The 22372-nt window shown below is 41.9% G+C and overlaps 1 protein-coding gene across 4 annotated transcripts in view; it reads left to right on the top strand.

The window, feature by feature from the left end:
- The first annotated feature begins 7859 nt into the window (after nt 1–7859).
- clstn1 (calsyntenin 1) overlaps nt 7860–22372 on the top strand; it is a 65694-nt gene continuing 51181 nt past the window's right edge. For 2 of the 4 annotated variants that reach the window (XM_021616123.3, XM_021616121.3), the window contains exon 1: nt 7888–8202. In XM_021616123.3, coding sequence (XP_021471798.1) covers nt 8121–8202 — 82 coding nt within the window. In that variant the 5' untranslated portion in view covers nt 7888–8120. Of the gene's footprint in view, nt 8203–22372 lie in introns of all 4 variants that reach the window. The other 2 variants (XM_021616124.3, XM_021616122.3) reach the window with 2 other exon arrangements.

Genomic DNA, 22372 nt, shown 5'->3' with positions numbered 1-22372 from the left:
TAATATTGTGTTAGTAATGGAGATATACAGTGATTAAGTGCACAGGTAGACCGTACACTTCCACTAGGTTTCGTAAACAATCGTTTTTTAACATTTCATTTTCCTATAATAGCCTGTGGAAGTTACTTTACCAATTATTGACCAGACTGGCTGACCATGAGCTGACCACGAGGGCAGGTTTGACCAGTGACTCAGCCTAGCCGAGTGGAAAGTAACTACATAGGTACTCAGCACTTCATCATGACCTGGCGGACAGAGAAAACCCTGGGTTTTGTTCATTAGGCATGCAGGAGAAAATGGTCTGAAACAGGGAGGACTTAAGAAATAAAAATATGCTCATGATAATTTTCTGTTGCAAAACATTTTGCAGCTCACCAGCCCTGAGGTTTGGTTCAGCGCTCTCTCTCTCTCTTCTCCACACACCGACCTCACACAGGAAGGCGGAGGAAGCTGGCCTCACTCCAATCCTTTTTTATTTTTTCTCATCCTTTTTAACATCACCCACTTGCCATATGAGTCTTGGTTCAAGGGTAATGAGGGAGCAGATTGCTCACTTCCCCTGTCTGGACAGCAGCTTTCCTCATAAATACACCAACACATGGAAGCAGATCTCAATCACAGATGAAATGCCGGAACCTTGGGACTGTTAGCCTTGGGTGGTCAGATCTCTTGAGTTTTCGCCCCCTATTCATTGTTTCATTCGGTGTGTGTGTGTGCACGCTTCCATGCTTGAGTGCATGCGTGTAGTGTAAACATGTCTGTGTATATACATAAAAGTGTGCACATAGGTGGATGACTTATGTGATTTTTGATTGTTTTTGTGTGTTGCCTTGTTTTTTCAACACATGTTCTTCCGTGACGATTCCAGCCATTGAGCAGCCATCCCCAGGCCCTAATCTTAAAAAGGAAAAGGAGTTTGAAAAGGAGTCCCGAAAGGCCACCGATCACAGATTAATTATGGGAAACGAGGTGACAGCGATGTCAGAAATCCCATCCCCACATCCTCAGTGTAATAAAGCGGAGGTGAGCGTTTGGCCTCTTGAGTGTGAACTCAACGTGTCAGAGGTGTCTTTCTGTGAAGGTCATGGTTCAAGGTCTTTAAACGGGACAATCAAAAACATGGCACCAACACAACATGGTGCCCATCTGCAGGAATTCCCACTTCGTACTACAGAGAAAAACAAAGGCGAGCCCCCCCCCCCCCCGCCAAAGTAATTTCGACAGGAAGTCAATCAAAGAAATGTACTCTTACTGTGCTTTAAAAACAAAATGTGGTAGCTGATACTAACATGGTGCCCATCTGTGGAAATTCCCACTTCAGATTACAGAGAGACACACAAAGGCAAGTTTCCCCTCCTCCCAATAAATTAATCGAAGATATATTTGCTTTAACAGTATAAAACCTATATGTGAGGTAACTTTTACACTAATACCAGGAAGAATGATCAAATACAGCTAAACATGAATGTTTATGTAGTTGGATGGATTTATTGGATTGAAAGCCACAGCCAGCTCCATCTATCAGGTTCCCACTCATGCCATGTGTTTTAGTGCTTGAACCTATGAGTAACAAAAGGACCTGTAGGCTGCTGAAACAAGATGGCTGCCATTGAGTTTTTCCACTCAGAATTCAAGGGTTTTTCCTCTGCCAAGCAACGTACTTTATATTCAGCGCCACATAAGAGGCACTTCTGTTTAAGTTAAACTATTCTAAAACAAAGACAATATGGCCACTTTATTTAGAATGAAACCAAATGGGTATAAAGCATGCTACCACACAACATTGCCCAACACATTGCACAACAATAATACAATGCTTCCCTATCTCTTGAAACAAACTGCGAATGTCTGTTTTAACAAGCATCAGAATTCATTGGTATTTGGCATAGAAACACACAGGGTCAGAGCCTCCAGAGGGGTGCAGTGGTCTAGGCACTGTATCGCAGTGCTAGCTGTGCCACTAGTGATTCTGGGTTAGAGTCCAGGCTCTGTCGCAGCCGGCTGCCACTGGGAGACCCATGGGGTGGCGCACAATTGGCCCAGCATCGTCCGATTTAGGGGAGGGTTTGGCCGACAGGGATGTCCTTGTCCCTCATGCACTAGTGACTCCTGTGTCGGGCCTGGCGCAGTGCACGCTGACACGGTCGCCAGGTGTACGGTGTTTCCTCCGACACATTGGTGCGGCTGGCGTCTAGGTTAAGTGGGCATTGTGTCAAGAAGCAGTGTGGCTTGGTTGGGTTGTGTTTTGGAGGACGCGGCTCTCGGCCTTCGCATCTCCGTACGGGAGTTGCAGCGATGAGACAAGACTAACTACCAATTTGATACCACAAAATTGGGGAGAAAAAGGGGTAAAAAATATATTAAAAAATTAACACATATGGTCTCTCAGAGTGGGCTGATGAAAAGAAGGGTGCAGTTAAGTTACAGGAGTTGGAAGCTCAATGGTTAAATCAGGGGTTCTCAAAGTGAGGTCAGGGGTCCACGGAGGTACAGCAGCCAGATCACAAAATATAAAAGAATGTACATACAGTATATATATATATATATATATGTTTTAACAACAACAGATTAAACACATTTTGGCAAAGCGATCCATGGAATAAGTTTAGAGGGTGTAATACAATAAACTCACAGGGATATTAGTATTGTATTTGTATTCCCCAAAAATTATTTTATTTTTTAACATAAATGCACTGTAATTTAAAGCTTTAAAGCTGCAAAGTTTTCTCTCTACCTCGCAAAAACATGTAAAATGGCAAAACTGCTCAATTTTATCTCCAATGCCAAGAGGTGGGACTTAAAATGTATTTATTGTTGCAGCCTTCACAGGGCGCAAGACTTGGTTCAGTTGGTTGGTCATAGTAAAACTCCATGTTTGCTATTTTATCTCACTCGAGTTGTGTTCTAAATATGACGGTGTCCTTGTCAAATTTGCTATCGGAAAAAAAGGGGTCCCCGACCCCAAAAAGTTTGAGAACCCCTGGGTTAAATGACCTTGAGCGACAGCACAGGTTAAAAGAGAATTGAAAGGTAGGTTTAGAAAGAGGAGTCAATCACAAGGGATACGTTTTAAATGCTCCCTGTAGAGTAGGATATGCATGAATAAGACTGCCAGCAAAGCTACTGAAAGGTACTCGCTCAGCTTCAACTGTCTGTTTGATATGTTTCCAGGCAGGTTCCCGTACGTCTAACTCAAGGACTTAAATATTTAATTTGAGGGAAATTAATAACATCCAGGATTCCTAAAATGAAGTTTAACAATTTTGAAAATGTATTCATGGAGCTAAAGTGAAATGGAAATCCTGACCAAGACCAACATTTGAATTATTTGTAAATAATGACAATACATTGATACATTTTTCTTTATCAAGATAGATATGCTTTTGGGCAACGAATTCTTATGTCCATTATAAGGATCAATAGCTTTGTATGTTCAAGCTAGATATGAAATAAGTACCAAAACTAAAAACTATATAAATATATACTGTATATATTGGTAAGGAAAATCATAATCTCATGACCAGTTTTTTTATTGCGCTACTTTTATATAAGTACAAAATATGCAATTCCTCAGGGTAAAGAGCCGCTGACAAACAAATTGTCAATTCATCTTTTTGGCATTAATATTCCATCAAGCACTCAGGGAAGTAAGGCTTTCCCAATCCAAAGACAAGCTTCAAACGATTGTTATCAATGCCTCATACTCTCATTATACATACCCCATTAAAACCATAGAGAAAAGAACTGGAACAAATAATTAGGCTCCTCACAGACATCCAGTAGATCCATTGAATGCAGAATTTTCATTATAATGTAGGATGTTGTGAGTAGACATAAGCAATATAACACACAGAGAAAATATTGTAAAGGCAGTGTTGTCTATTGGTCACAAATGCTTTGATTCCTGTGATAACACAAAGCTTCCCATGCTGTGTCTGTTGCCAACCACCCACTATGATTGCTGCCCAGCAGCCTGCAGGGATGTTTCAAACACACTCATTACTGGCTGACTCAGGGATGGTGACGATAACATGCAACAATATAATGTTTTTAACATCCTGTTATATGTATTATCTATGTGTGAAAATATAACATTTATAATTATTGCATTTATAATTATCGCTCCTCTCCCAGCCCAAGTCACAGTACGATCGTCAATCGCAATAATCTTTTGACAGACATGAATATTATTGGCAAATGGCAGGGTGTGAAAATTGAAGCAGAGAGAGTAGAGGCAAATAGACTGAGGTGGCATTTGACATGAGAAATGAGGGGAGCAGTTAGGAGGGGTATGTGAGTGACCTCCATTCACCCTAATATAAATCTAATCCTTAAATCCATGTCTGTGGCCTTTAGTAAGTTAATGCAGTCTGTGGGGCCTAGCAGCCTTACACAGTCCTCTTCCTTCTATGAGGGGTGAATTCCAAAGTCAGATTTAAGGAGTTGTGGTAGGAAATAATGAATCTTTGAAAAACAGAGCTTCTACTAATGACAACAATGAATTTCACACAATCATCAAAAAAGTTGCCTCAAACATGACCATGAGGAGTCCCAAATCATAGAGAAATATTGTTCTTAATTAAAAGGGCAATCTGCAGTTCCATCAATAACAATGCGGGCTCCCCACCACTGTTTAATGTTCTGATGAGGTACTACAGTTGAACTAAGCTCATGAGGTATTATATTCTTCAAGAATCAATGGGTCTACGTCATTGAATTGAAAGTACAAAAATTGAGATACCAGACGCAGATTGAGCTTTTATTTAATTCTGTCTAAAATAGGCCCCATGACTTCTTAAAGAGAGAGAGATTGGTGATGTGTTGTGTCTACAATGCTAGACTAATATGGGTAGAATATGTGGACAACTAAAAATACCTAGGTGTCTGGTTAGACTGTAAACTCTCCTTCCAGGCTCACATTAAGCATCTCCAATCCAAAATGAAATCTAGAATCGGCTTCCTATTTCTCAACAATGCCTCCTTCACTCATGCTGCCAAACATACCCTTGTAAAACGGACTATCCTACTGATCCTTGACTTTGGCGTTGTCATTTACAAAATAGCCTCCAACACCATACTCAGCAAATTGGATGTAGTCTATCACAGTGCCATCGGTTTTGTCACCAAAGCCCCATATACTACCCACCACTGCGACCTGTATGCTCTCGTTGGCTGGAACTCACTACATATTCGTCGCCAAACCCACTGGCTCCAGGTCATCTATAAGTCTTTGCTAGGTAAAGCCCTGCCTTATCTCAGCTCACTGGTCTCCATAGCAACCCCCACCTGTAGCACGCGCTCCCGAAGTTATATTTCACTGGTCATCCCTAAAGCCAACACCTCCTTTGGCCACCTTTCCTTCCAGTTCTCTGCTGCCAATGACTGGAATGAAGTGCAAAAAAAAAAAAAAAATTGCTGTAGATGGAGACATATCTCCCTCATTAACTTTAAGCATCAGCTGTCAGAGCAGCTTACCGATCACTGTACCTGTACACAGCCCATCTGTAAATAGCACACCCAACTACCTCATCCCCATATTGTTATTTATTTTTATGCACCCCGGTATCTCTACTTGCACATCTTAATCTGCACATCCATCACACCACTTAATGCAAAATTGTAATTATTTTGCCACTATGGCCTATTTATTGCCTTACTTCCCTAACCTTACTACATTTGCACACACTGTACATAGATTTTTCTATTGTGTTTTTGACTGCATGTTTGTTAATCCCATGTGTAGCTCTGTGTTGTTGTTTTTGTCGCACTGATTTATCTTGGCCAGGTCGCAGTTGTAAATGAGAACTTGTTCTCAACTGGCCTACCTGGTTAAATAAAAACCTGGTGAAATAAAAAAAATGTGGAAAGGAAATCCCATATCTTCAGATGTCATTTCGTCACTACCAAAGAGACAAGAGTGCCAGACCTGTGCCAACGAGCTTGAAAAATTCCCAAGAGAGACATCATAGCAGTAGGTGTGGTGAACTGAAGGAAGTGACACCTCTATTTGGTTTCACTGCTATCTCACACATATTGGCCAAATCCTCCTATTGCCTTCCATTGTCCAATCAGAGCGTTCACAATGACCATTCTGTGGGGGGCTTCCACTTTCTCCCATCCAGTTCATGTCTTGCCAAATAGGAAACAAACAGCCATTGTACTGAGGTTCTGCTGCTGACTATAGACAGACCCCGTTTATAGACCCATCAGTTAATTGTGGCTTTGCACAAGTATGACCTTTCTCTTGAGTTCTGTTGAGATGATTGACACTTTTCACAGAAAGGGACCATCATAACACATAGTTGTATCTTTGCTTAGCTGACATTTTGATTTAGGCTAATTGTATTGTGGTATTATTGATGTCCTGCTACAATATCTTAGGATACAGCAATCTCAAACTGCTACTTTACCCCTGACAGAGTAACCATGACTAACATAGTAATTAACCAGTAATTTAAGCTCATATTCATTCAAACACATTACGTTATTAAAAGTATCCTGCTCCACAAGCGCTGTTGACTCCTGATATCAATTCAAATGTGTATGTGACAGAGGGTGTCCTGTCATTTAGACCCCCATTCTAATTTGTTAACCCTGTGAAGATTAGACGACAAGCTTATATTTAATCTGTAATAATACAAAAACATGTTGAAATGTGTATGTGTCTTGTATATCTTGTATAGCATTTGTATCTGTTATGTGTGAATTTTGCTGTTAAATGTTCATCTTATCCGACTTGCCACAACTGTAGTTGTTCCCTCTGGAATAAAAATAAAGTTACTCTATTCTATTCATAGTCAGCAAAAGCAATTGGAGAACTGAGACGACTTATCTTAGTGCTTATTCCACTGTCGTTTGTCTGATTGTTATCTGATTGCACCACATCCTCTTTGCCTGTAGGGTGTTACCTTAATATGAGAGAACGTGTTGATTAAATAGAGCACACACAACCCCCTTTGTCATTTTGAAACCTATTATCACACCATGTCATGCATGTTATAATTAAAAATCTACACCAGTCATGTGGGGTGAGGTGGTGACGATCAGGGCCGGGCAGGCAATCAGAGTTGGTTCGTGTCTTAAATGGCATTCTATTCCCTATATAGTGCACTACTTTTGACCAGAGCCCTATGGGACCTGGTCAAAAAGTAGTGCACTATAAAGGGAATAGAGGGCCATTTGGGATGCAGACCTAGTTGGCTCCTGGATGAAATGGATCAATGTTGTGTCTTTGATGAAGGTTGTGCAGTGTGAGTCAGCTCTCTCTCTGTAGTGGTTAAACTGAAATAGAAAACCATCTGTGTATTTGTCTGTATTAGTAACATGAACAAAAGATTTTGGGCCAGATCCACTCGGTAACTGCTGATAGATGTATTCACCTGCTGTGTTCTGGAGTGAACAAAACATCAAAGGTTGAACACAAAGGTAAAAGAAAGGTTACGAGAAGGAATATGGCCTCTCAGTAGATCATTAGTGAAGACAGGTGTGTGTGCGTGTATTTATTTTGGCCTGCTTTACTTACACAGATAGCAGACATAGTATTGCAACAGCTGCCCTATTCAGTTTTATTTAATTTATCATAAACAGAGTTTCCCATAACATTGCTTCTACATCTGCATTGCTTTCCATTTGGGGGTTTAGGCTGGGTTTCTGTATAAGCACTTTGTGACCTGCTGCTGTAATAAAGGGCTTTATAAATACATTTGATTGATTGATTAGGAACGAGGATATAAGAAAGTCTTATTGTAGGCCTAATAAAAAAAAAAAACACGCACCCAACAATACATCCCCTCTTTGTCACCAGCCTGGGTGTCACTCATCCTACCAATAGAAGTATTTGACCCTCGCCCTCTAAGTATGACTGTCTGTGCTCAACTAGCTGCAAGCACTCCCACAATAACAGTATTGACGTCACTAGCCATCAGTCCGCAAAACTGCGAGAGAGCGAGTGGCGATAGAAGGGAATAGCAAAGCGGCGCTGGGGGCGGCCATTTTAGGAGTATCACGGTTGCCGAATACATCTTCTGAAATTGTTTTTCTTGAGAGAGCTATATATTTTATTATAGGCGAGGATATAATACGTTTGTTTTTATTTTCCCGTGTTGTAATTCGAATTTGGGATGCAGATCAGAAGGTATAAACATTTTGCATCCGTTGTCGGACTGGTCCTCGGACTATTATGTGCGGTGGAGGCAGCTAAAGGTAAGCCAAAGACGAGGGTTTATCTCTGCGTTGTCTGTCTATGTTCGGGCGAAAGAACGACTTTCATGTAAGGAAAATTAAGGCCAATCCTCCGTCTTGCCTACACATTGTTTATTATAAAAGGCTACAATTAATAACCTAGATGATGGCATTCCTACGGGATGTATCTGGTCAACCTGACAAGGCTACTGATTGCCATAGCGGATGGATGTCGCTCACTACAAAGTAGACTATTCGTCTGTGTCAGTGCATAGCGCGACACTGTAGCTATTTGATCAAGAATGCAATCAAACCCAACTTAAATTCTATCCATTTGGCATCGTCACTGTAATTTTTAATTAGTATCATGAAATGATGAGGGGCCATTATATCTGTATGGATGAAAGAGGTTTTCTGTTTCTCCCTTCTGCCAGACGTCAATGCTATTTTGGGTGCCCATCCATTGTAGGCCTATCTGCATAAATACAATTCAATTTGCAAACATACACGTTGGCATTAGATTTTTAATATAGCCCTTAACTTATCAGAGCCCATACTATGGTTAGCCTATAGGCTTTCCCTTGTCTGCTTCATTCACCTGTTTTTATTTTTCAGGGCCCGGTTTCCCAAAAGCATCTTAAGGTTAAATTCATCGAACTTAGCTTTAAAATGCTTTTGGGAAACCGGGCCAAGTAGGCTACGTAGCACTTGTGTAACATGGATGTTTTTTATTTATTTTATTTTTAAAATCTACTTTACCCCAAAGCCGTGATTTAAGTGCATGTTTAAATGCCTCAAACACATTGTTAGGGCAATTTGATTTAAATACAGATGTTTGATTTGGTAGCCTAATAGTTTTACCGACGCTGCGGGCGCACAACGTCTGATCGTCGCTTGTTAACTACGCATTGCAGACCCTTCTCACAAGTACCATTTGTATCTGGGTTTAAAAATTAATGCGTTATCATCACAGGTTTAGCAAAATCCCTACTATACTGCTAGTACAATGCTGCAGGTGCATCAGCGGTCCTCACTGAAATGCCAAAGATATGGACGGATTAGACACAAGAAGAAGTAGCTTGCCAACACTGAATGCCTTTGCTGCAGGGCAGTCCACGTCGCGCCAGCAGTTCAATATTGAAAGATGAAGACCTGTCATTATCAATGTATAGAACATATCTACCTTTATCCAGTGACCTCTCAATGTGAACGCTCCAAATGTAGCCTACTTTTCATGTTAAGGCAGGTGCTCAACATGCGCAGTTAGGCGCAACACTGGAGATTGAAATGCATCCTTTTTTTTCCCACGGCACACCCATTTTCAAGATCAAAACGACAGGCTCCGAGTAATAGGGAAACATTCATATTCGTCTTCATTCTTTTAGCAAGGGTCATATCGATTTAAGATCCAAAGATGTCAAACAGTGAAGGCTCCAACAGCAACTCTGGTTCTTTGTGATAACTGTGTTGCCATGTCAGGCAGCTGAGGATGTTTGAGAAGAGACCACCATTGAAAAGCAATAACCTCATTTTCCGTGATCAAATTGTAGCCTATCCATGTGGTGACTAAGTCATTTAATTACTCACATGATTTGAATACCATGCAACTAACATAATAGCCTATATACAGTATTTGGGACAATGATGGATACATTAAGCTAAAGGCTAGTTTGAGCTTCACATTTTATGATTAGAAAAGACTAAAAGTAGTCAATGCTTTTTCTTCCATGATTATTGATTAGCCTTTGTCTCATGATAAACATTGTAAATACTGTTTTTTTCCTTTGGAATATGCTGTATAACGTTAGCATATAGAGGACCTTCAGCCCAGTTCCAGGCAGTGTATGACTCTCTCTTTTGGCATTGTGTTTGGATCGTGCACCTGCTCACTTCCCAGATCTTATCAGGAAAGCGACTTGTGAAATCCACATCTTGCTGTGAGCTTATCTTTATTGTCTAAAGGTCAATTGCCTCTATGCAATGCATCAACAATAATTGTGTTCTGTTGCATGCTTGTGTGATGACAAGCTCCATTCTCACTGCAAAAGACCATGAAACAATTCACATTGCTCATTCAATTAATACATTTTTGTTTTTGATCACTCGTTTCAAAGTTGTTTCCATTGTGTCCACTTGAAGGTCCTTTCTTGAATTTTAGAAATATCCTCCGAGGTCTTTCTGTTGCCACTTTTTGAATGTACATTGGCTTGTGAAAGTATTCACCCCCTTGGCATTTTTCCTATTTTGTTGCCTTACAACCTGGAATTAAAATAGATTTTTGGGGGGTTTGTATCATTTGATTTACACAACATGCCTACCACTTTGAAGATGCAAAATATTTTTTGTGAAACAATCAGGAAATAAGACAAATGCACTTGAGCGTGTGTACCTATTCACCCCCCAAAGTCAATACTTTGTAGAGACACCTTTTGCAGCAATTACAGCTGCAATAATCTTGGGGTATGTCTCTATAATCTTGGCACATCTAGTCACTGGGATTTTTGCCCATTCTTCAAGGCAAAACTGCTCCAGGTCCTTCACGTTGGATGGGTTCTGCTGGTGTACAGCAATCTTTAAATCATACCACAGATTTTCAATTGGATTGAGGTCTGGGCTTTGACTAGGCCATTCCAAGGCATTTAAAATGTTTCCCCTTAAACCACATGAGTGTTGCTTTAGCAGTATGCTTAGGGTCATTGTCCTGCTGGAAGGTGAACCTCCGTCCCAGTCTCAAACCTCTGGAAGACAAACAGGTTTCTCTCAATAATTTCCCTCTATTTAGCACCATCCATCATTCAATTCTGACCAGTTTCCCAGTCCCTGCCGATGAAAATGATCCCCACAGCATGATGCTGCCACCACCATGCTTCACTAGGATGGCGTTCTCGGGTGATGATAGGTGTTGGGTTTGCGCCAGACATGGCATTTTCCTTGATGGTCAAAAAGCTCAATTTTAGTCTCATCTGACCAGAGTACCTTCTTCCATATGTTTGGGGATTCTCCCAAATGCCGTTTGGCAAACACCAAACGTGTTTGCTTATTTTTTGTCTTTTGGCTTTTTTCTGACCATTCTTCCGTAAAGCCCATCTCTGTGGAGTGTACGGCTTAAAGTGGCCCTATGGACAGATACTCCGCTTTGCTGCTCCTTCAGGGTTTGTCTCTTTGTTGCCACTCTGATTAATGCCTTCCTTGCCTGGTCTGTGAGTTTTGATGGGCGGCCCTCTCTTGGCAGGTTTGTTGTGGTGCTATATTCTTTTTTTAATAATGGATTTAATGGTGCTCCGTGGGATGTTGAAAGTTTCGGATACTTTTCTATAACCCGACCCTGATCTGTTCTTCTCCACAATTTTGTCCCTGACCTGTTTGGAGAGCTCCTTGGTCTTCATAATGCCGCTTGCTTAGTGGTGTGGCAGACTGCGGCCTTTCCGAACGTGTGTGTATATATATATATATATATATATATATGTCCATTACATGAAAGCCAAATAAAAATACATTTTAAATTACAGGTTGTTATGCAACAAAATAAGAAAAACGCCAAGGCGGATGAATACTTTTGCAAGGCACTGTATGGGTATGATGCATTGGCAGGGTATGGCAAGCATAGAGATCCAATGATGTCAGGCCTGTTACTGTATCCTATTTTTTATTTAGTTAACCTTTATTTAACTAGGCATGTCAGTTAAAAAAAATTCTTATTTACAATGATGGCCTACACTGGCTAAACCCTAACCCGGGTGACGCTGGGCCAATTGTGCGCTGCCCTATGGGACTCCCAATCATGGCCGGTTGTGATACAGCCTGGAATCAAACCAGGGTCTGTCGTGACGCCTCAAGCACTGAGATGCAGTGCCTTAGACTGCTGCGCCACTCGGGAGGCCTAGTAACCAGTTATGTTATTAATAAAGTAGGTTCACACATTCAAATGTGTCACTACTGTATGCAAAGAGAACACAAGGTACTGGCTTTTAAGGTCATCAATTCCTAAGATTATATGGACAAGGAGAACCTGATCCGACACCAGCACTCCTACTCAGGCTGTTATTGAATAAGGACCCAGACACTACTCTATCTGCAAGCATCTCATCTCTTGGACTATCCTAATTTTAGGCACATCCTTATTTTAAGCGGCCAAAATTAAGATAGCATAAGCAAAGCATAGCCAGTCTGTCAGCCTGGGGGACAACATGTGCCTCTTCCGCAAAAACATATTCTGTTCAAATTTCTGAGGCACTCCAGGAGTCTCGACTGGTCTTTCCTCAATCATTTGACTCATTTGACTCAGCAAAATAGTTTATGCAAGGATTTTTACACTTACATGATTGGAATGAATCCTGCTTGGATGGGTTTAGATTATGATTGATAATGGCACATTCATACTGTGCGATGTTTCCTAGATTTCTGATGTTACCACACAAAGTGTATCCAGCCAATGGTTCCCCATATACCTCCCAGTCAAATGCTTGGCCTGCTTGAGCAGAGCTCTGCACGATGATGCATGGGCCTCAGCCTCTATACACAGACAAAGAAAACTGGCTGCTAGAATATCTCGGCAGCTCATTCATCATCCAATTAACAAATTGGGTTCCCAGCTTTCTGTTCAGTGGAGTTAACAAATGCACATATCATTATTATATTATAAATCATGTGCGAGTGTTCCCTAGCTGTCCAGGCCTGCTGCTTGCTTTGCTTGCCGAGGGAGACACATGTTGATTTAACTTATTGATGCCCGCAGAATGTAGTCTAGCATGTATACATAAGGTTGGTTTGATTACAAAGGGTAAGAGGGAAGACAAATTCCATGTTTTGTGGTTTTGACAAATGTAAACCCTTGTATTTGTCAAATAAAATGCATGTTCTATATTGTTTAAAGTTGTCTTTGAAATCAGTGGACAGGTGCACCTCAGAGGCCAGTTTGTTTTAAACACCAAATGCCGGTTAGCCCTTAGGTCTAAGTGTGCTAATAGTATTGGTCTTCTTATCACAAAATTATAAGCTAAAAAAGAACTGCAAAACGGCAGTGACAAACGAATGCATGATATACCAGGGATCTGTTGTCGTAAGCCAAACATTTTGTGGATTCTCGTAAAGATAACAGTAGGCACATTTTCCCCCCCTATAATATTGTTACATTTGTTGCGTTCCATTGTTCAGCACTAAAACCAGGATCCGGTTACAGGCTTGTTTTCATAGCAAACCACATTTGTCTGGTATCGATGGCTTCATGGGTTAAATGTGAAATATAAAGGAGAGAAAGATTTACTGTTATTCTACTCTATTAATGAGCACAGCTTTTTGATCCTGTACTAGACCTAGGCTGTTAGTTTAGTTGAATGTCATTGCTTTCAGCTGGGAAATGGTCAAGAAAATGCCACCAACCACTAAGTGATTTTGTTTGGTATATTTTGTGATTTTCTTCAGAATTCTATCCCTGTGACACAATTTCTTGTAAAGCCATCGATTATCAAACTACATTGTTGGAAGAATCCCTGTATTAGCCTACTGTTTAAAGTGCATGTTCATTGTATGTAGGCTATACAGCTGGTGTATCGAATATGGCCACACCTCACCATTTTCTGTGGTTTCCATCACAGGAATATCTCCCTCGGATCACAACAAAATATATGCCTTTTTTTCTAGCCTTTTTTTCCCCGTAAGATAATGATAATGCCTTGAGTGGATTTCACACCCCCTCCCTGAAAAACTATTCTTGCCCTATAATGAGGTGCCTGTCTCAAAATTAACTCTTGAATCGTTGCCTCATTTATTCATAGAATTCACAGTGGAACAAAGAGCTTTTGGGCCCAGAGTCATAATGAGAACATCACAATGCGGTCACTGTTAAAAGCCCCCAAGAATACGTGGATGAGCTCATCTTCAGAAAGTGCATAGTTTGAGCATTTTGATTTTCTTCAGTGTGATTTTTTTTTGCCAGAGAAAAAGACAACCACTGACAACCAGCTTTAAGTAGGCCTGGTGGTAACTTCCTTTCGATTGGTCCCTTTGGTAGCTGAATTGAGTCAGTGACCTGTCAAGAATGGGTCATTCAATTGTGAATATTAAATTGTTCTTCGTCATACTTGGTCAGCTGGCTGTGTTGTTGTGTCTACATTCACAGAACATACAGCGGAACAGCTGATGCATAGATTAACATAAATATTGCAGTCTGGGAATGTATGAAATGTTGATTTAATTCAGATAATGTATTTGCCATGGTAAAGGCACAATCTGTAGCTTTGTCTATGAATTTGAGTGTTTACATTTCCCCATTCCCATCCCTCAGCTTTCCAAACAAAGTGACAGGATCAGGCTGTTGAAATTGCAGATGCTGCGTTGAAGAAATTTGGGTTCAGTTACAACACTTTTAGGCTACATCAGAATGTCATTTGATCACAGTACCGGAAATGTAGGGTTTTGGAATAAAACAAGCCAACAGAAACTCATATGAAACCCATGGTATTGAAGAATATAATCAATGGATTTTCAGAATGAATTTCTGAATGGAAAGCCTAAGGTTGACCGTAATGAAAATAAAAAATGACGCCTCCTGATCTTGTCACTAACAATCCTTAACGGTGTCCTAATGATGAAACATTTACAGTGCTTGGTAATGGTGAAACCACAACAAGTTGCCATTTGTGGCCCTTGTAACATAAACATCGGTGTTTCGTTGTAATTTGAGCCATAAAGCAGAGGCACTGCCTTATCTGGTGTGGCATCTCTCGCCCTTCCCAGAGCTTCTTTGTTACTAGGGAGAAATATAGCCCTCTGGAGCTTTGTGTCTGAACACATGAATACCTGGAGCCGTCCTGGGAAACGGGTAACCAGAGAACCCATTTACCTGCTGCAGTCACACATCCACAGGTCTCACCGGCCTATGTAGTCCTGTACTGGGACTGGGGCGGACTCCTGCAAACTCTCACTCCCTCACTCTCACTGCATAGCCTCTTGTGTGTGGCTCTCTCGCTCTCAGAGAGGTGATTGAGTTACATTCAAACCCTCAATGCCCCCACCCTCCACCACCTACCTTCTCAGAGAACAATGGTCTGGCCTTGTTGCAGGGGTGGATTGGTGGAGGGATTGCTTGGTGGACAAACAAACGTTGTTTCGTGGTTAGGGCGCTTGATGAGAGGCTCTCCTGTGTTTTGCGTGAGCAGAGATATTTAGGGAGTGGTGCCATGAGACCTGGGTTTGCCCAGAGGGCTTCCCCAGAACAGTTGATGCTCTGTGGTGGAGGCGGCTTCTGTCAATAAGCACAGCAAACACAGAAGTGTGCCCCCAATGTTTTGGACTGTGGACAGATTGAGTCCATTGATTACCCCATGTCAATAGAATTCAAAGGTCCACCACTCCTCCGTGTTGTAGGTTAAGTCATGTCTCGACTTGAATTTGGATTAATTGAATACCATCACATTTTGTCAACCTTGTCTGACTGGTGTTTCCACTAGATATTTTTTTTGACCTTAGGCATAACACTAAAGGCGTCAGAATGCTTCAGTTTGGGGAACCGAACGAGTGTACTCGCATACTCCCTTAAAAGACCATTGCTTGAAAAAGAAAAAAGCAGCAATAGTATTGTTTGTCCAGTTTGAGACGCGGGCCATTAAACACTTCCTAAAAATAGTCATAATTAATCTATGACTCAAGTGTCATTATAGATATATTTTTTGTTGTTGTGATCTTAGTCGTGCAATTTTGAATCTGACTATGTTTGGTGCAGTATTCAAGTGAAAAAATGTGCATGATGAGAAGTCGTCTTCTCGTTGAGTGACTACAGGCACTTCATTGAAGGATCCCTACTGTTGACCAGTTGTCAACAAGGGTCGTAGACTTCGGCTACCGACTTCCGCTTGCTTCAAGAAAAAATGTAGTGTGCCCGAATCGCGGAGAAAACCCTTGTTGAAGTCAAAAACATCATATTATATGCAAAAACTCTTCTAACCGTTTTGGCCGAGAAGCATGCGGGCACATTTAGTCTTTGAAGCAACACACATAGGAGTCAGGGCTGGTGCAGGGGGTTATTATGTGGTTGTTTTTATTGAACATGCACCCGATTGCATCATCTCTATAAGCGTTTAACACATACAATTTTTATAGAACCACTTGAGTCAAATACCGTGGAGTGCTCTATGTTTGTGGGGAGAGCTGTTGGTTTCAATTGAGCTGGAATGCAAGGGAACTGCATTTCCTTTTAGATAAAATTTGTTAGCCATCGGATTGCAGCATTCACTAATAGCTCCACCAACAACTATAACTGCCTAATTCAACTCCTGCCTGTTTCATTAGTACACAACAACTATAGAAGTTCCCATTACTATCTGATATGAGTTCATCTAATCATCACAGATTGATCATCTGACATGGTGATGCCGCAGTCAGGAGAGCTATGCTGTACTTCTCCTCTTAGGCCGTGGTGGCCCAGCGTTATCTTATCTGCTTAGGCCTTCTGTTGGGCCAATTGTAAAGGCTATGGACAATAGGCTAATGGACACGTGCAGAGCGCTTCAGCAGTGACAGAGGGAGATAATGGGAGTGCATCAGATCCCTGTTTAGAGGTAGAGATGTCACGGTGGTAGCTAGCATGGTGATACTACTTTGTGTAGAGTGTGTGTGGGCGTCCCATTGTAATGCAGAATTACCAGGGGCTATAGTGGGCCTGTAATTCTCACAGGAAGTATTTGAGCACAGTTAAGAGGTCAAACCGTACTGGGATCTTTTCAATAAAGAGAATGCTGCTAAACAGGTCTGTGGTTTGGTGTGGTCCTTTTTGAATAGCCTACGTTTTACTGCCCTCCCTCTTTGCGTACAGCACTTCTGTGTTGGGAACTACTAATGTGTATACACATTTGGAGCAGCAACTGATGCCATTTTCCCAAATGTTATCATTCATAGGATTAGAAGCTATCATTTTACTGTAAAAACAGTAGCACTCCTACTAAACAAACTGATTGTCAGCATGGTTGTAGCAAATGTGCTGAGAACTATGTTGCTTGAAAAATACTTGCTCTAGAATAATGCTCTGGTTCTGTTGAGACTGCAGTAGGGCTGACCCCATTTAGTCGAGTGGTCGGTTGTTTGGTCGATAGGCTGTTGGTCGACCAATATATATATTTTTTGCAGAGCAGTCGCAAATAGATTGATGGCACATGAAACACCTGTCTGATTTGCGCCTGTCTCAGTGGACTAATCCATTGCGGAGGCCGCAGGGATGGCACAGTCCAATAAGAAGGGGAGTGTGGCTATGATCCACAAGGCACTTCTCTCTCCAGAATGAGCTCTCTCCCGCCATTTCGTCCGCATTCATTGATTCATAACTTCATTGTGTGAATTGCTGATAGATAAAATTGAGCACACCACCATGCAATCTCTCTTGACATTGGCAATAGAATGGTCGGTACTGAGGAGCTCAGTGACTTTCAACGTGGCACCCTCATGGGATGCCACCTTTCCAAGAAGTCAGTTCTCCAAATTTCTGCCATGCTAGAGCAGCCCCGGTCAACTGTAAGTGCTGTTGTGAAGTGGAAACGTCTAAGAGCAGCAACGCCTCAGCCGCGAAGTGGTAGGCCACGCAAGCTCACAGAACGGGACCGCCGAGTGCTGAAGTGCACAGCGGGTATATATTGTCTGTCCTCGGTTGTAACACTTAGTACCGAGTTCCAAACTGCCTCCAGAAGCAACGTCAGCCCAATAACTGTTCGGCGGGAGCTTCATGAAATTGGTTTCCGTGGGCGAGCAGCCGCACACAAGCCTAAGATCACCATACACAATGGCAAGTGTTAGCTGGAGTGGTGTAAAGCTTGCTGATATTGGACTCTGGAGCAGTGGAAACGCATTCTCTGGAAACACGTTCTCTCACCATCTGGCAGTCTGACGGATGAATCTCCTTTGGCGGATGCCAGGAGAACGCTACCTGCCCGAATGCATAGTGCCAACTGTAAAGTTTGGTGGAGGAGGGATAATGGTCTGGGGCTAGGCCCCTTGGTGCCAGTGAAGGGAAATCATAACGCTACAACATACAATGACATTCTAGACAATATTGTGCTTCCAACTTTGTGGCGATAGTTTGGGGAAGGCCCTTTCCTGTTTCAGCATAACAATGTCCCTGTCCGTGCACAAAGCGAGGTCCATACAGAAATGGTTTGTCGAGATTGGTGTGGAAGAACTTGATTGGCCTGCACAGAGCCCTGACCTCAACCCCATTGAACACCTTTAGGATGAATTGGAATGTCAACTGCGAGCCAGGCCTAATCGCCCAACATCAGTGCCCGACCCCAGTAATGCTCGTGGCTGAATGGAAGCAAGTCCCTGTAGCAAGTTTCCAATATCTAGTGGAAAGCCTTCTCAGAAGAGTGGAAGCTGTTATAGCAGCAAAGCGGAGACCAACTCCATATTATAGCCCATGAGGCTCTGCGCTCTGATCTGAACTAATCTAAAAAGCGTATTCCCTCAGGAACCGTTCGTGGGCTGTCCCTGCACTACTAAAAAATCACCAACTCAGTTTGTTGCATTGAAAAGGGGCTAATTTTATAATGTCGATTTGATCACAGAAAAAACATTGATCTATATAGTGCAAACTAATGATCGATCTCAGTGAAGTTCTCACTCTTGTCACTGCGCGGCATGGCATTTAAAAAAAAAAATTGGGGGGAATTTTTACCCCTTTTTCTCCCCAATTTCGTGGTATCCAATTGTTGTAGTAGCTACTATCCTGTCTCATCGCTACAACTCCCGTACGGGCTCGGGAGAGACGAAGGTTGAATGCTGCTTCCGATACACAACCCAACCAGCCACACTGCTTCTTAACACAGCGCGCATCCAACCCGGAAGCCAGCCGCACCAATGTGTCGGAGGCTACACCGTGCACCTGGCAACCTTGGTTAGCGCGCACTGCGCCCGGCCCGCCGCAGGAGTCGCTGGTGCGCGATGAGACAAGGACATCCCTACCGACCAAGCCCTCCCTAACCTGGACGACGCTAGGCCAATTGTGTGTCGCCCCACGGACCTCCCGGTCGCGGCCGGTTACGACAGAGCCTGGGCGCGAACCCAGGGACTCTGATGGCACAACTGGCGCTGCAGTACAGCGCCCTTAACCACTGCGCCACCCGGGAGGCCTGGCATGGCATTTCTGCGTGGCAGTCCTGGAGGAGGTGTGCAGCTTAGAGGTAATGTTGCTTGTCAGAACAGGCAATGAAACCTGCATAGGAAGGGAAAAGCCTCGGCTATCTAACTTTGTTTACGGGTCTTGCTAGTTGCTGAACTTGTGAGCGAATGAAGCAGGGCTCTTTTGTCAATTCATCTCACCTTGATTCCTCGCATAATCTTGTCTCTCCTCAACTCCTTCTAAAAACACATTGGAGAAGAACTCATTAGGCGAGGGACCTTCTCCTCCAATACGGTTGGGAGGGAGGCGAGGATATGGGATGCAAGAAGACCAATAGAGATTAGCCCAGGAGCATCCCATTATAGGATTAGGTCTAGATGTCTGTAGGTTTATTGTACATGATGGGTAACAGGATTGCATACCAGGTACAGTAGTGTCCTGTGCACTGCATATGCAAGTGTGTATGTCCACTGCAGGCTCTACATACTGTTGATATTAAGGTCGACCGATTTATGATTTTTCAACACCGATACCGATTATTGGAGGACCAAAAAAGCCTCTACCGATTTAATCGGACAATAAAAAAATATTTTTTAAATGTATTTGTAATAATGACAATTACAACAATACTGAATGAACACTTATTTTAACCTAATATAATACAGCAATAAAATCAATTTAGCCTCAAATAAATAATGACATGTTCAATTTGATTTAAATAATGCAAAAACAAAGTGTTGGAGAAGAAAGTAAAAGTGCAATATGTGCCATGTAAAAACTAAAGCTAACGTTTAAGTTCCTTGCTCAGAACATGAGAACATATGAAAGCTGGTGGTTCCTTTTAACATGAGTCTTCAATATTCCCAGGTAAGAAGTTTTAGGTTGTAGTTATTATAGGAATTATAGGACTATTTCCCTCTACCATTTGTATTTCATTAACCTTTGACTATTGGATGTTCTTATAGGCACTTTAGTATTGCCAGTGTAACAGTATAGCTTCCATCCCTCTCCTCACCCGTACCTGGGTTCGAACCAGGAACACATCGACAATAGCCACCATCGAAGCAGTGTTATCCATGCAGAGCAAGGGGAATAACTACTCCAAGTCTCAGAGCGAGTTACATTTGAAACGCTATTAGCGTTAACCCACCGTTCCTAGGCCGTCATTGAAAATAAGAATGTGTTCTTAACTGACTTGCCTAGTTAAATAAAGGTGTGTAAAATCGGTGTCCAAAAATACCGATTTCCAATTGTTATGAAAACTTGAAATCGGCCCCAATTAATCGGCCATTACGATTAATCGGTCGACCTCTAGTTGACATCACACATAACAGGTGCGTTAGTGGTGGGCTGGGGCGACTTTAAAGTGGATTCATCCTAAGGGCTCTAATGTCCACAGGGACAAGCCTCATTGGCTCACAGAATGCTCTAAGGTTAGTGCTCTGTTTCCCCACTGTTATTGCCTTGTTTGGAAGTGACTGTGCTATTTCAAATCCAAGTTTATTGGTTGCGTACACAGACTTGTGCATATTATCGCAGGTGCAGTGAAATGCTTTCTAGGGCAAATACGTTGTGCTCCAGTGTGCACTGGAATGCTGAAGCAAGCAAATTGATTTGTCTTTGTGAGACAGAAGGCCACATCTAGCCGTTTGGATCTGAATTCCTCCTCGCTCTTGGCTTCGAGTTAGTTAACCCCTACACATGCGCATCATACATATATCTAAATGATTTTAAGCCATCCACATCTCCTTACCTCCATTTTATTATCTTATCTGTCTGGCTCCATGATTAGGGCCTAGACCCATTAGTTTGACTTAATTAGCCTCAATTGCATTGTCTTTGTCTTGCCAAGCACTTAGATAAGTCTGACTAACAGTAAGGCAATATGTTTTGGTAATGGTTTCAGCTTGTCCTCAGTTTTTTGGGGGAATAGCAGATTTATAAAAATGCTGAGTAGATCATGTGTTAAAGCTTTTATACCAGTGGAAACTCGTTTTCTCTCTCAATATATAAAATAGGTGTGTGTGGTGTGTGTGTGTGTGTGTGTGTGTTTTATTTAATTTACTTATATACATACACAAGTACATACGTACGTACGTACAGTGCATTCGGAAAGTATTCATACCCCTTTTTCAAAAAATAATTACGTTACAGCTTTATTCTAAAATGGATTAAATAAAACTGTTCTCATCAATCTATACACAATAGCCCTAATGCCAACGAGAACAGGTTTGTAGTATTCTGACCCTTTGCTAGAAGACTAGAAAAACTAGAAATTGAGCTCCAGGGCCTCCTGTTACCATTGCTTTTATTGTATCTATATTTAACTAGGCAAGTCAGTTAAGAACAAATTCTTATTTTCAGTGATGGCCTAGGAACTTCCGTGTTCAGGGGCAGAACGACATATTTTTACCTTGTCAGCTCGGTGATTCGATCTTGCAACCTTAGTTAACTAGTCCAACGCAATAACGACCTGCCTCTCTCTCGTTGCACTCCACAAGGAGACTGACTGCCTGTTACGCGAATGCATTAAGCCAAGATAAGTTGCTAGCTAGCATTAAACTTATCTTATAAAAAACAATCAATCATAATCACTAGTTAACTACACATGGTTGATGATATTACTAGATATTATCTAGTGTGTCCTGCGTTGCATATAATCTGACTGAGCATACAAGTATCTGACTGAGCGGTGGTAGGCAGAAGCAGGCGCGTAAACATTCATTCAAACAGCACTTTCGTGCGTTTTGCCAGCAGCTCTTCATTGTGCGTCAAGCATTGCGCTGTTTATGACTTCAAGCCTATCAACTCCCGAGATGAGGTTGGTGTAACCGAAGTGAAATGGCTAGGTAGTTAGCGTGCGCTAATAGCGTTTCAAACGTCACTCACTCACTCAAGTTAATAAAAACCTGTTTTTGCTTTGTCATTATAGGTTGTGTGTAGATTGATGAAGGGGGAAAAAACAATTAAATCCATTTTAGAATAAGGCTGTAACTAGGGATGCACCGATATTACATTTTTGACAAATACCGATATTCAATATTTTCCTTGCCAAGAACAACCTGATACCGATAACCAATATTAAACATT

The sequence above is a fragment of the Oncorhynchus mykiss genome, chromosome 9, assembly GCF_057628025.1.
Source record: "Oncorhynchus mykiss isolate SJ-2025 chromosome 9, ASM5762802v1, whole genome shotgun sequence".
NCBI lineage: Eukaryota > Metazoa > Chordata > Actinopteri > Salmoniformes > Salmonidae > Oncorhynchus > Oncorhynchus mykiss.
The sequence above is the reverse complement of the archived record's forward strand: the minus strand, read 5'-3'. Positions and strand labels throughout refer to the sequence as shown.